This window comes from Dendrobium catenatum, unplaced genomic scaffold, assembly GCF_001605985.2.
Source record: "Dendrobium catenatum unplaced genomic scaffold, ASM160598v2 fragScaff_scaffold_621, whole genome shotgun sequence".
NCBI classification, from domain to species: domain Eukaryota; kingdom Viridiplantae; phylum Streptophyta; class Magnoliopsida; order Asparagales; family Orchidaceae; genus Dendrobium; species Dendrobium catenatum.
In genome coordinates, this window is record NW_021319083.1 from 8,510,370 (window position 1) to 8,525,231 (window position 14,862).

Below are 14,862 nucleotides of genomic sequence, written 5' to 3' on the forward strand. Positions count from 1 at the left end.
CAATGGTACCTTGTAGATCTTGGATGAATATTTGTTTAAGGGGGTGAATTTGAATCTACCTTAGCTAACATAGGGCTTTGTTCCCTATCGATTATATCATATTGATTCATATCTCAAGAATTTGGTGTCATTGGGGAGCATACGAATTCTGGGCATGACCGTTATTTTGTGGTGTCATTTGGCGGCAAACTACCCAGTTCACATGGCCCCGATCATAACTGTTTACGTGCAGTGTCATTTGATGGCAAAACTTTCGGTTAGAGGACACGTGTCACGTCCTTGCTAACAAGAGATTGTTTGAGAATGAATTATAGTAATATTCATTACCAGACATTAGCTCTTTATGAGCTGAAATAATATTTAAATTTGTCCACCTCGGCAAATTGTTGGATAAATTTTTGTTTTAAGTGTTATGATGAATGATTTTAATTTTAAATATTTGAATTTTGGTATTTTTTTGTTGTTTAAATTTTTGGGCATTTAATTTGCATTTTATTTTTGGAATTAATCCATCCGGTTGAGATCCATGTTCAACACCGTCGTAAGTATATGGGGTTATTTGAAAACATTTGTATTCTGTGGAAGTTTGAGGGCATTTAAAAATATGTGATCCCCTTTGCTTGAGATTTACATTCAACAAGGTCATCATTGAAATTTTTATGAGCTGTTTTTATTTTGTTGATTGAACCTTATTGACCTTGCCTATTTACTGATAGAGGATCGAAATTCATCGTAGGCTTTATGTCTTTATTAGTGATTTTTTTTTTTGTTATAAGACTTGAATGTCTAATATGAATGTACAAAATAAATATCTTGATCAACATCACGATCGTACATTTGTTTGATAATTTGAGCTGAGTCGACTCCTATCTACTCTCATAGAAGGATCAGGCTCGAATTTGAATTTATTATTTGACCCGCACAGCATCCTTAGATGTCAAATGTGTATCCTTAACACGCTTGTTGGGGCTTATGTAGGTATTCAGGGGGTATTTTTATAATTATCTATTGAACTTTAGTTTGTTAAATATGTTTAATTGCTGACAAAGAATCGAGTTCGTAAAAGAATTTGTCTTCGTCAATGAAATTTTTTTATAGACCTTGAAGACCTAATATGAGCGTATAAGAAAAATATTTTGGTCGGCACCACAACCGTACATTCATTCGTTGGTTTGAACCATGTCAACTCCTATCCTTTCAATTAGAAGGATCAGGGTTGAACTCTGATTTATATTTGACCCGCACAGCATCCTCAGATGTTATGTGTGCACCTATAACATGTTTGTAGGGGAATATGCAAGTATTTGATTATATATATATATATATATATATATATTTGTGTGTATGCATGGTGTAATGTATGTGTGGGGGAAGGGAATTTTTGGAATATTTCATGATGAACAGCTATGTGAATGATCAACGTTTGGATGTGCACAATAATTTATTTAAAAGCCCATAGATATCTTATGTCCGCTTGTATGAATATTGCGGATTCGGTAGCATAGTGTCGTGGTGTGCTAGGGATTTATAAACGCCTTCTATCTGCTAATATGAATGTTGAAGATCTAGTGGCATGGTGTTGCTCTATAGTTGTTTGTTGCTTGGTTCATACAAGTAGACTGTCATATACTAATAAGCCTCCTACAGTCGGTCGCATACACTTGCATCTATTGATATTCTTTCACTTCTACCTATAGACACCATGTCGAGTGTATACTTGTTCAACTGTTAGTAGGAGTTTACATTCGATGTTTTTAGATGACATTTTGTGTGTATAATGAGTCTCCTACAAGGGCTCGTAAGTATTTGCATTTGGTGCTTGATTAACGTTGACTGCAAGGTTGGTTGCATTTGCTTATATTTTAATGTTGATTGCAGGGTGTCGTTATATTCGTCATTGTTGCACATGTGATAGATCATCTACCATTGCTTGCAACTATTTTCACTTTAATATACTAGAAAATGGCAGAATGCATGAGAAGTCTTCTATCATTGCCTGTAGGCAATGTATGTGTTCTTTGCAGTGGACCAATGTTGCTTACAAATTGATATCACAAAGGGGACTAAGAAATTTGTTGCATGCTTGACGTGAATATTGTGCATCAACTGTCATTATTTATTGGTACTTCATAACATGTGCCAAGGATTTTGTACGCTTGCTTAGAGTTAAATGACATCGATTACTTGCAAATTATAATTTCTTAAAGCTTGCTTAACAGGTCTTGGTCATCGATTCATTATGCTCATTATGTATTGGTCTTCTTTATTGATGTATTTTTTGGACGTTGAATCATTGCTGATGACATAGACATTATTGCACTCCTTCATGTTTATTCATTTTGCATATCTATTGCTTGTGTGTGAGTTATAACGAACATTACAAGTCTTTCATCATCCTTAGAAATAACTTGTAGCTTGCATAGTGAACTTGCGTCGTTGATATTTGCTTGCAATCAATTGCATATAGCTTTCAATTTTCATTACTTATGGATTTCTAGTTGCTTATTTGCATATTGATATTGATTGTAAAGGTGTTATTACATTCATCCCACATTGTCAACACTTGTACCCTTTATTATGATCACATCCGCTTATTTTTAAGTAAGATTGGAGATTAACATTGTAAGTCAAATATCATCATTCAACAGTTCTATGTTATGACTTGTAATCATGTCACGCTTTCTAAAATTTCATCAATGCTTGTGAGCAAGTTGTGCTTGCAAGTTCTTTTTCCATCCTAATTTCCCTATTCATTCATATGTGTTTAATTATTTGTCATTTTGTGAATTGTAGGTTCATTTTATGCATTTATTCAAGCTTGGTTCACTGCTATTCATTTAAGTTTAATTTAAGTCACGATTCTTGTTAATCGTAAGTCGATTTTTTTGTTGATCAGTTTATATTCGAGTTCAAACACTTCAAGTTCATTGTACTTGGTTCATGTGAAGTCTCGTGCTCAGTTCAAATTTTGGCAGTCTCCCGACATCTCCCTCATTTAGGGGAATTCGATAGTCTTCCCCTCCACATTACGTGAGAGTTTCATATAGGTGTCGAGCAACACCGCAACCGCATTTCTTCAATCCCAGCATGCTACGATAGCTTGTATGGATCTTCAAGGCACCTGTTTGAAAATGAGCAATTGGTTTATCCACCGAACTGAGGCGCGTACAGGTACTTAGAAGTTTCCCCGGCATGCTACTATAGCGTGTACATGGCCTACCCGCTTCATCGTATGCATCACACCTGCCTCCCTCCTACAATGCTACGATATCGCGTATAAGGGATGGACTCGCTGCAAACACCGCGAGCAGGATCTTAAGTTTTTGAAAGTATACCTGCGCGAGGGGGTTGATGGTGGGGGTTGACGACAGGCACAAAAAGAGAACACACAATCTTTTTCTTTTTTATTGCTCATCATTTTTTTTATCACACTTTCTTTGTTTCTTTCTTTCTTTCTTTCTTTTTTTTTTTTGCAATTCTTTTTTATCATTCATCATTTTTTTGGCCCAATCTCTTTTTCTTTCCCTTTTTGGCAACACATACATAGATACATATATGCATCTCTATATACGTATATATAAGTGTATACATATATATGTGTATATTTGCACGCATTTATGTACATACCTCTAGCAATAACATACACAATTAATGTTAACAACTAACATCGCAAATAACAATATAATTTATTTATCATTAGTAATAAAATGATAACTAAAAAAAAACTTTCCATATTCAGATTTTGGTCTGAGATGGGATTAAGGGATTTTGAGTGAAGTGGAAATGGGCTTTTTGTGAGTGGGCTGAACTTGGTGTTTAAATGAGTTTTGGAGGGGTTGTTGTGGGCTGATTTGGGCTGAATTGATGGAGTGGGTTGTGGGCTTTCGAAGAGTCTGGTCTACTGAAAGAGGTTGGTTTAGGTCAGGATTAGAAATTTTTATTAGGTCTGGTGTCCTGACGTAGTACCTCAGGATTAGACATTTTTATTAGGTCTGGTGTCCTGACGTAGCTCTACGTTCGGACGCCAGTAAAATGGTGCCACATGCTCTTTCTTACTCTTTATCGCGACCCGACAACCCGACCCGGACCGGACCCGGGATTGTTATGTATTGGCTGATTTGTGCAGACCGGTGTATTGATCGATATTGCTCGACAATAACGAGAAATATCATTCTGTCAATATCAATACCGAGCAATATTGAACAATACCGAGCAATACCCCGATTTTGCTAGGTATTGCTCGATATTGCTAGGTATTGCTCGGTATTGCTAGGTATTGGTATTTCTCGTGATTGTCAAGCAATACCTAGCAATACCCGAATATAGCAATACCGGGTTCTGGTCCGGGTTGGGTCATAAGGGTGCGCGATAAAGAGTAAGAGCACGTGGCGATATGTTTATTAGCCTCCGGATGTAGAGCTACGTCTGATGTCCTGACCTAATAATTGTTCCAGGATTAGAGGGTCGTTAAGTGAAGTGCGGCTAGATTGGTTGGAGGGGATGGAGAGGGAGGCGGCACAGTGACGAAAAATCAGAGTAGGGAAGGTCATCGAAGTTCAAAGCCTAGCGTCAGCTGGCATGATCAAGGCGAAGCATGCATCAATGGATGGTTTTGGTGTCGTTTGCGGAGCCGTAGGATGCGACACTGTAGCAGACGACAGGATTTCTACAAGATTTGTGCAGGGTTCGTGCAGGAATATATATATATATATATATATATAATACAGAGGTCAACATTTAGATCACTGTTTTTTCTCTATTTTTAAGATATTTTTATATAAAAGATATATTTATAAAGCAATAAAAAAACGAAGCCTAAATATTTAGAAACACAGAAAGAGGAATCTTTGATTTCTCAGCTCACGATTATGCAGCTATAAGCAAAATAGATGGGAAACAAGAAGTGGATTTTCATGTGAAAGTTGAACGGCAGCAATCATCTGCTTCTTCAAAAAGCAAATATAATCCAATTCAAACATTAAAATAATGAAAATTTACCAGTGAAGCATGTTTCTGTATCTTAAACAGAACAGTAGCAAAAGATTTCAATAACTTTTAAAGAGTGATTAGGAATCACTTCCACTTCTTGAACTTGCTAAAAAAAGAGAAAAATTTTTAAGTGTTGTTAGGAATCATTTCCACTCATTAGATGTTTAAAAACTAAAACAAACAGTAGTAGATTATTTGTATTATCTTTGCTGAATTAAGAGATAAAAGCAAATGCTTTATGATAGTGGTAACCCTTTGTGGAAATTGTTAAAAAGAGTTCCAATTCTGTCTCTATTGAGTCCGGTAACACATTGGAAGTGAGAACCATTTACAGATATTTTTTACACAACTGCTAAAATGTTAATGCAGCGTAGACGCATGAGGGTATGGGTGTCAAAAATGGGTTGCAAGTCCGTTTCGGGTCGAACCCGACAGTAACCCGCTGTTATTCTACACGATCAGAACCGTTTTTTGCAAACGGGTCAGATTTTACAACCCATACCCCACCTGCCAAAAACCCAGGCGAACCGCCGGCTGAACCGAACACGATGTGGTGCAACCGGACTCAGTTAGGGCTTACTGCATAGGGCTTCCCAGCTTGGAATTGTGGCGGGTGGTTCACGGGCGGTGCGATCGAAAGCTGCGTTATGCGCGGCATGGGATCACTCACGCAATGACGCTGACGTCAGACACTATCACTCACTCACATGACGACGCCGGGTTGGATGTCGACGAGATGTCAGACATGGTCAACACGCGATGACGCCGACAAGACAATGTCACGCGCTATGTTTCTAGGTCAAACCAAATCGGGCCCAGTTTTACAAATGGGTCAGAATCCAAAACCCATACCAGACCGTTTCTCAAATAGGTTGACCATAATCCAGAATTTTCGGGTCGGATTCGGGTCGGATCAAATATTGACACCCATAGGTGAGGCATTATAAAATATGCACAGGAAAGAATTACTAAAACATGGAGGGGGGGGGGGCAAATTTCTTAAATGCATCTCTCTTATAACTAAAAAAAAATTTTTAGGGGGGGCAATTGCCCCCCCTAACATGAACATGGTTCCGCCTCTGCATATCTTATTCTTTAATTTCAGTGAGTTGAATAAGCATTCTAAAAGAAGGATAAGAGAAAAAAAATCTTGAAAAAGGGGGAACTTCCCCAAATTCCTGTGATAACAGCAAATCTGTAGCGTCAGCCTCAGAAAATTCACCAGGACAAAGCTGCTAATGATGCTTCAGCATTTTGTGATATGATTAAAAAACCATGAAGGTGGAATATTTTCTTAAGAAATAAACTAGTCAGCAGCACATTCTCTGCCCATGTTACAGAATCAAAATTGATTTGCCATAAAACTTTAGACATTCAAAACTTAATTCCATTACTCCATTTATTAAAGCATTATTTGGATGGTAGAAATCACTCCAATTGGTTTAAAACTGCAAGTTTAAAAAGCATTGCATTGCTTATTTCAATTGATATGGTCCAGCTGAAGGTTATTACAATGTTACTTGCAAAAATCAATGTTGTAAACCATTAGGCGCTCCATGGCAAGAGGCACCACTTCTCATGACCACCTTACATCCCACATTGTACTATCTACTTGCTCCCCCTAACTCTTTTCTCTTACGCGCTCCTCTCACTTCTTAACACTAGAGGTATAAATAAGCCATACTGATAGGAAACACTTGTAGATCTCAAGTATTTCCTATCAATCTTCGGAAAACAGCGAGATTTTTCCACAAAAATTCACACAAAACCATGAAAACAGTACATAATTTGTATTATTTGATGAAGGGGAAATAGAAAATACCAAGATAAAATTGATCTTCTATTCGAGAGGAGGATCGATCTCTCCCAATTTCTAGACGCCGTTAAAGCCCAAAGAAAACCTATGAGATCTCAAATTTCAGCCAAATTCAAGATGTCCTAACCCTAGGAAAACAAACTATTTAATGCATACAAATCAAAAGGGAATCCCTAAACGGTTCATAAATTCAAATTTCCCTCCTAACTCCCTCAAAAAACCATCCTAAACAACTCACGCACGCCCGGGCGTGCATTCGACGCGTTCAGGAGGTGGAAAAGTCCGCATCTGTTCGCGTAAGCCTGTCATGTCGGACCGGCTAGACCGGTTTAACACATACATAATCCAATGAAGAATTGTTAGAATTTGATCGCTTTTTTTTCATTTTTTTCACATTTGGCTGTGTTCATTATGCCTGATATTTCTTGGTTTGGATTTTATTCGATTTTATTTGACTAGTCCGTCAACGTATCAATAAAAGAGAGTTTTTTATTATTTTGAATAAAGTATAAAGAAAAGAAAGAATAAAACCCAAGATCTCATCATACAAAGATAACATCATAGATATGCAAACACCAAACTATAGTCTAGATTTTGAATTCTTTCTCCAAAATATATATGTTTTTTTTAATAATTAATGATATATATCTTAACGGGCTTTTAACAAACCAAACACAGATGAACAATATTTTGTTTGTATTCAATTCATCAAGTAATCAAGCCTAAATATTGTGTTCTTTTTTAGTCTATTAATTAATGGAGCCAAACATGATGATACGAAATACTGAATTCGTGAGTAACTTTAATGGGAAATACTTGAGTTTGCAAGCAAACCTAATAATAATTAGTGAAAACAATGAGAAAACTTCAAAATCTCCAATGAAAACAATCCAAAAACAACAGATTGTATTATAGAAATCAAATTAAAGCAAGCACAAAGTAAAGATAAAATTGATCCTCAATTCGAGAGAAGGATCGTAATTTTCTAATTTCTAAACAATGAGTCTAGAGCCCAAGACACCAGAGAGAACTCCAAGAGAAAACAATAATCAAGCATGCCGTACTCCTAATCTCTCATCCTCTTTAAATGCATATCTTCCTAATAAAAAGCTTCCTAAAATAAACCAAATTCAAAATAGCTTCCCTATGCTTTAGCCGCCCCCTTCCCTCTCCCTATTTGCCACCCTAGGGGGGCCCACATTGCTTGGGCGGCTTCCTAAGAAGGCGGTTTAGCCTGCCTCCTATAAATCTAAATCGGCCCAGATTGGGCCGGTTTGGTCAGTTCAGGAAGAACCATAACACATGAGTTACTTAGTGAGCCAAACATGAACTATTTGCAAACATCAAGTTAGACAAACGCCCCTACCAGTTGTTTTTTGTTTTGTGCTCTTTAGATGACCTTGGATCACATCTTCAACCATCTTCCAATCACCTGAGGGTACCCAAGGCCAACTGGTAGCGACATCCACCTAATTTTGGGTGGAGATTGGAGACAGAATAGAGATCAACAGCTTCCAGCAGCAGGGGACAGCACCCTCCTTGCCATCCACAGCAAACACAGCGACCAAACACCATCTTCCAGACAGAGATCCACTCTTTTGGGGAGATCTTTGTTGTTGGAAAACCTATAGAACTTGGAAAAACTGATCAGTTTTCTTTATAGATATAAATTCTTTGAATGTTAGTTAGATTTACATTCTTTGTTAGTTTGCATATCTGATAATGATTACATGATTCTAACCTAGGAAGCTCTACTCTAAAAAAGGTTCAGGGACCACCTGCTACCTATAGCCAATGTGAGATAGAGTTTCAACAAATATTGAGGGGTTGCTTGGTAGCAGGATTTAGGCCGGATTTGTGGCGGATTTGAGCGAAATCCAGCCAAACGGCCTAAAATGCAAAACCAAATCTCATGGCAAATGAAAGCCTTCGTAGATGAAAAATTCCGCCTTTTCGTGCTAAAACCCGGATTTCCGGAAATCCGGTTTTTTGCCGGATTTACGAAATCCGTTGGCTCGAGAGGAAGACTCCGCTCGTTAAATCCGTTCTATAGTCAAACAGTCACACGGGATTTAATAGGATTTATCATGAATATTACAAAACTATTTTCAGGATTTAGACCCCTCGGTATTTTTGAAATCTAAATTTAGCGGATTTATGATATCCTAATTAAATTAAATCTTGGGTGCTACCAAACAGCCCCCGAGCATTCAAGTGATTAGACGATAAGAGACCTTGTTGTACCAAGCCAGAAATCCTTGAAAATTAATAATTGCTTAAATCCTCGTTCAGAATATTATATAAATACAATAAACGCCAAACATACCATTACTTTAGGTGATGCAAAGCATACCTAGTAGAGGGAGAAGAGCTGAAGGACCGTTAAGGTTGCCTAGAAAAAACCAGAGTGATGGCCAGGATATCCAGCAAGTCCTGAAGCCATATTAGAACAACTGAAATATAAAGAACAAACCTACAAACTAATAATCACTAAATAAACATAAATTAATAAGAACAAAAAATGATCAAATCTATATTAAAAAGCACAAAGTTCAACCTAGTCATATAGATTCAATGACAAGAATAAGCCATTCCTATCAAAGACATCATCTTCAGCCTTATTCCAACTTATTTTTGGCTGGCGGGGCTTTTGAGCCAATTAAGTCAAACTCCCAAACACATTATATATAAAAGTTTCAAACCCAAGACCTCTCAGTGGTAGTCAAAGCTCCCCACCAACAGATCAAGATGAACTATCTTTATTCCAACTACTTGTTCTACTAAATGATTTTGAAAGGAAATCTAAATACGGATTTAGCCTTGTATTTAACCAATAGCGTTCTTCTTTTATTTCTCTACTTCATACATACCACTTTAGTTTATGTTATTTACATATCTAACATCTAAAACATTAATATTATATGACTATCACCTATAGAATAAATTTGGGTGCATGAATGAAATATTAAAGTCTATAAGATGATATGAATTGTAGAAATGAATTATAGGAGTTGTATATTTAATATTAAAGTTATATATAGGTGGTAGACAAGTAATGTTAAAATTTTGAGTATTATATATGTAAATAGCATGAAATAAAATTATATGTATGCAAATTTCCTAACAATTAAATGATTTTCAAGATTAAAAACCATCGGTATTCACTATAAAATATAATTTATATTACTATAAATCGCATCTCATATAATGATATATGCCAGCATAGGAGGACTTAACTCACATAAATCCAAATTTGATAAATCTTAAGAGGATTAAAACCTGATAATTATTTGGTATGTCAACTGTTAAATATTATTAAATGCTATTTTTTTTTCTAATGATTTTAGGATTTAATATTTGTGAGAGAGACAAATCTTTAAATCTTTTAAATCCTGTGAAAGATGGGATTAAAAAAAATCATCTATTTAACTCAAACGGGGCTGAAACTGAATTTCTAAAAACAGAAATAGTTAAATTCCTCAAAAAAATTACAGTAATTTAAGCTAAATCTTGCTGAAATCCTGCCTAAAATAGGATACCAAACGGCCGCTTAAGCAACCTTTTATATTGCCTGAGTTCATCTCCAACTGAAATGCATATCATTGTATGTTGTCTGTTAATCTATGCATTCAAACTCCAAATATCACATCAAAAATTGGTAAGTGATAATATGACGCTAATATTGGCTATCGGATTGTTCACATATGCCAAAAAAAAATTATCTTCGCACCCTGCTTAGCTTCACAGGAAACGCCCGAAACAGGAGAGAGATGGTTACCTTGGCAAAGAAGTGCAAAAAAAGAAAAATGGAGTTCCATTGAAGATGAACTATCGCATTTTGAAGTTTTAGAGTATTTTAGAGTGGAAAATGGAGTTTTGGTTAGAGATGCCCCGAAGGAAATGGTCATTCATCTAAACAAAAGCCCAGCATTTTGACCATAGCAAATGCAAACATCTTCTTCACTGCTTGTATGGAAAGCATACGAGATTGCTTCGCCTAATAACCTAATGTCGTAAAAGCAGTAAGGGAAAAGAGTACAAACAAGACAGGCAGGTGCGTGGAATCCTCTAATTTGAACTTCGATGGGAATTATCGACGCCATAGAGAAGACGAAGAGTGTGAATAGCAGGACGGAATCCAGCGCGTAGTGGGACGACGGAGACAACACGTAAGTGCTGCGCATTGCCGTTCTTCGGCTCACACAAAGTCATCTGACACATCTCTCCCTCCAATATCTCCCCCATCTTCTCCTCGGCAAAAGGATGAGACTTGCAGAAGTTGAATAGTTCATCGGCCGAGCATCCAACAAGGACTCGCGCTGCCCTATCGAAGCACATCACAGGAATCACTTTGTCGGAAATAGCAATAGAGAGGAGGAGACGGTAGAGGCGTTTGGAAGCGGTGGGGAAGGTGTATTTGTTGCTGCAGACGGCGCAAGTTGGGGGATTAGGGAGGGAATCATTGGGGAGAACGCGTTCACAGTTAGAACAGGCGAGGTAGGAGAAGCTGGTTGTTTCCGCATCAATAATCGTGCAAAACGTCGGCGTCCATGGCTTATTGCTGCGGCTGCCGCCCCCGTCGCCATTGATATTCTGCATCTTATTAGGGTTTGCGTCCTTGCCGGATTGCGTAACGGAGCATAGCGAAAAGATGTTTGTTTGAAAAGCACTTAGATAAGTAAACTCATAGATCAATTTTGAGTTATATAAATTTAGCTGTTAACTTCATTTATACGAGTTGAATTCTGTAACTATTTCGATGCAATTGGAAGCAAGAAGACGATGAAAGCCCTAAATCCTGCTTTTGATAGAATTCATTAAATCTAGAAATTAGGTCAAATTTGAGATTTTTTTAGAAATTCAGGTCAATTAAGACTAATTTACAGACATCATATATATAAAATTCAAATATAAGATCTCTTGGTTAATAGCCAAAGCTCCCAACCAAGGGGTCTTGAGTTCGAATCTTACCTATGTGATGTGTGTGTGAATTTATTTTAATTGGCCTAATTCATTTAGTAGAGAGTAGGAAATGAAATTTTAAGAGAAAAGATAGATTTTAAGAGAAAAGATAGGAAGAGGAGAGGAAAAGTTAGAATTTGGAGGTTTAAACCAATTTTGATAGTCTATCATATTTTGAAAAAGTCGTGTCTCATTGTAATCAATCATACCGTACCTCTGATTTTAATAATCTTAATAATTTTATGTTTTATAAATTTATATTTAGTCAAAATTTATAACAATTATGATATCTTAATTTTTATCAAACTTTCACCGCATAACTTAATTTTGTTATGTAATAATTGTCGTTAATATGAGAATTTTAACCAACATATTAAATTTTCACCAGATAAATTGGAACATATAATTTTTTGAAGTAAATGCATAATAGAAAAATTTATAGATTTTTTAGCATTTTATGAACTACTGCATTTCATATATGATATTGACTTACATTGCACAGAAAAAATATAATAATTTCATATAAGTATGACTAGTTGTTAACACTATAATTAAAATGAGTTGGCTCTTAAAACATAATATCCTGCATATGAGGGTGGGCCGACAAGCTTTCTTTTAAATAAAAGGGTGGTGGTGTAACCAAAGTTGTAGCTTCTAACCAATTGATCGAATTACGCTAACATGTAGAGGGTAATGACTTTTAAATAATTATTGAAAGTCACATGTGAAAATAAATTATCAATAAAAATAAAATGAGATTGACAGATTGATAGAAATGATAGATAGCATGTGTAACGATGAAAATATCACTTTAAAATTGGATGATATGTCATGCTTTTCATAATTATATTCATGATTATATTTACATGATAGTATCATAGTACTTTAAACTAAATGATTGATATAATTGAAATCATGGTGACATTAATATTGATACAATATAGCATAACATACTAACATGGTTCATTGTTTGATAGAATTATTTACCAATTTTTCTTATAATTTGATATATCTCTTTTGACCTTACTGATCATATTAATTTTATTCTTAATTTTAGAAATTTTTTTATTATGCATGTTAGTTGATGATTGATATTAGTTAGAACTAGAGCAAATATATTGAATGTTTTGCCTTACATTGAAAGAAGTTATAAGTTTTGGTTAATTGATGGATTTTTATACTCATTACTTGGTTTTATATAATTATATATAAAGATAATGAGCCTATAGCATGAGGCAAGATAGTGATGATCATTTTAGTTTAATTTAAGTTCTCTAATTTATATATATTCTTATATACAGGGGCGGAACCCCATTATGACTAGGGGGGGCAATTGCCCCCCCTAATTTTTTTTTTTTCATTATACTATTTATATTTTAATATAATTAATCAGCTCTAAATGTCAAATGGATTTGATTGTAAATAAATGATTATTGGTTGTATGAAAGAAAAAAAAGAGAGAGAGAGAGACAAAGATAAAGAAAATATAAAAAAATCATACAATTTAGATCATAAGGTGCTACATTACGTATGTGATGTGTGTATGAATTTGCCTTAATTGCCTCAAATGATCCAAAAGATTAAAGTCATAATGAGCCAAAGAGATGAATAATGGTGGTGTCTTAGAATGCCACATTATAGATGGTCGGGATGATATGATTGATGGGGACAACGCATTTAGCAAGGTTGCGAGTCAATGGCAAAATTGAGGCTTCGTTTGGGACGGCTTTCTTACCGCTTCTTAAAGTAGCTTTTTAGTACAAAAATAAAAAAAAAATTGTACTAGAAAGCTGCTTTATGAAGCATTGAGGAAGCTGTCCCAAACAAAGCCTAAGTCTAATAGGATATTACAAGGCTTCTTATGCAACTGTGTAGCTGTTATAAATTTGTTTAAACTAAATGAATATGATATAAATCAAAATTTTGAAATAACATCAATTTTAATTTATGTGAATTAGTAGAAGAAATTAAGATTTATGTAGCCTTTATTACTTCATATATCTAACATTTACAATCAAATAACACCTAATTCTTATTCAAATATTAAAAAGGGCACATGTCAATGAGGAGGTAATTAAAAAAAAATCATATCCCAAACATTATGTAATGACAAGCATAAAAATAGAGCAACTTTTTATAATCATCCTTACGTAAGCCTATTTTTCATAGTCATTTACAAGAATTTTTATTAATTTGTTAAAAGAACTGTGGGTCATGCACCTGTGTTGTTGGTTGCTGGTAGACTAGCCGAGGGATTAGTGGACATCGCCAAGCGCGTCATAAGCTGATGTGGCAGCGGGCCGATACCCCTGTTCCCACAAAAAAAAAAGACCTATGTCCTAACAAGGTGCGCTTATGTAAAAAAGAAAACTTTTTTTTTTTTTTGTCTAAATACTTTTTCTTTTTTATTTGTTGAGAAGATGATGAAGTATCATACTATTGGGTGTGCTCCTACATCATAAGTAAATTATCAACCCTTTATTGCTCTTTTATGATGGTTGATTAGCAAAATCATCTTTTAACTTAATATAATGGGAGACAAGGCATAAATATTAAAATCCTAAAGTTGTAAAGAGAATAACACACATATGAGGCTTATTAGAATAATAGTATTATAAAAAATTTATATTATGAGAATATTTGATTTAATGAAATGTATATTTATTATTTCATAATTGTGATTATGATTGTATTTATTTGTTTTATATGTTATTATATCCATAATCAATTACAGATTACTCATCAGCCTTCCATGTTTCACTTTTTTGTGCAATATCATTGTAAGCACCACTCCATTGCATCACCACTCAGGAGTTGCTACGCTTTTGTAACAGCTCAAAAATGTAAAAAAGAAACTTCTAAATGTAAATATTTGAATTTATGTTTTACATCTTACATATATTTGCATGTATTTGGAAGTCTTTTAATGGTTGAAAATAATTGTGTGTTCCAAAATGAGTCATAAGGGTCAACAGCTAGCAAATTTTGGAAAAATTTAAAAATGTTACTATTTAAGCCCCTCACCGCTGGGTGTCCGAGCACCTCAGCGCTGCTACAGTACTAGGCGCCCAAATATTGACATTACATCGCTCTAT

The 14,862-nt window shown here is 35.2% G+C and overlaps 1 protein-coding gene across 1 annotated transcript; it reads right to left on the bottom strand.

Annotated features, from left to right (window-relative positions):
* Nucleotides 1-10,596: 10,596 nt before the first annotated feature.
* LOC110111277 lies at nt 10,597-11,526 on the bottom strand. The gene has a single exon (XM_020843070.2). It carries the CDS (start codon nt 11,402-11,404, stop codon nt 10,874-10,876), a length of 531 nt encoding a protein of 176 aa, XP_020698729.1. The 5' UTR covers nt 11,405-11,526; the 3' UTR covers nt 10,597-10,873.
* Between the last annotated feature and the right edge of the window lie 3,336 nt (nt 11,527-14,862).

Coding starts and splice junctions, on each gene's coding strand:
- LOC110111277 (XM_020843070.2), bottom strand. CDS start 11,404: ATGCAGAATATCAATGGCGACGGGGGCGGCAGCCGCAGCAATAAGCCA.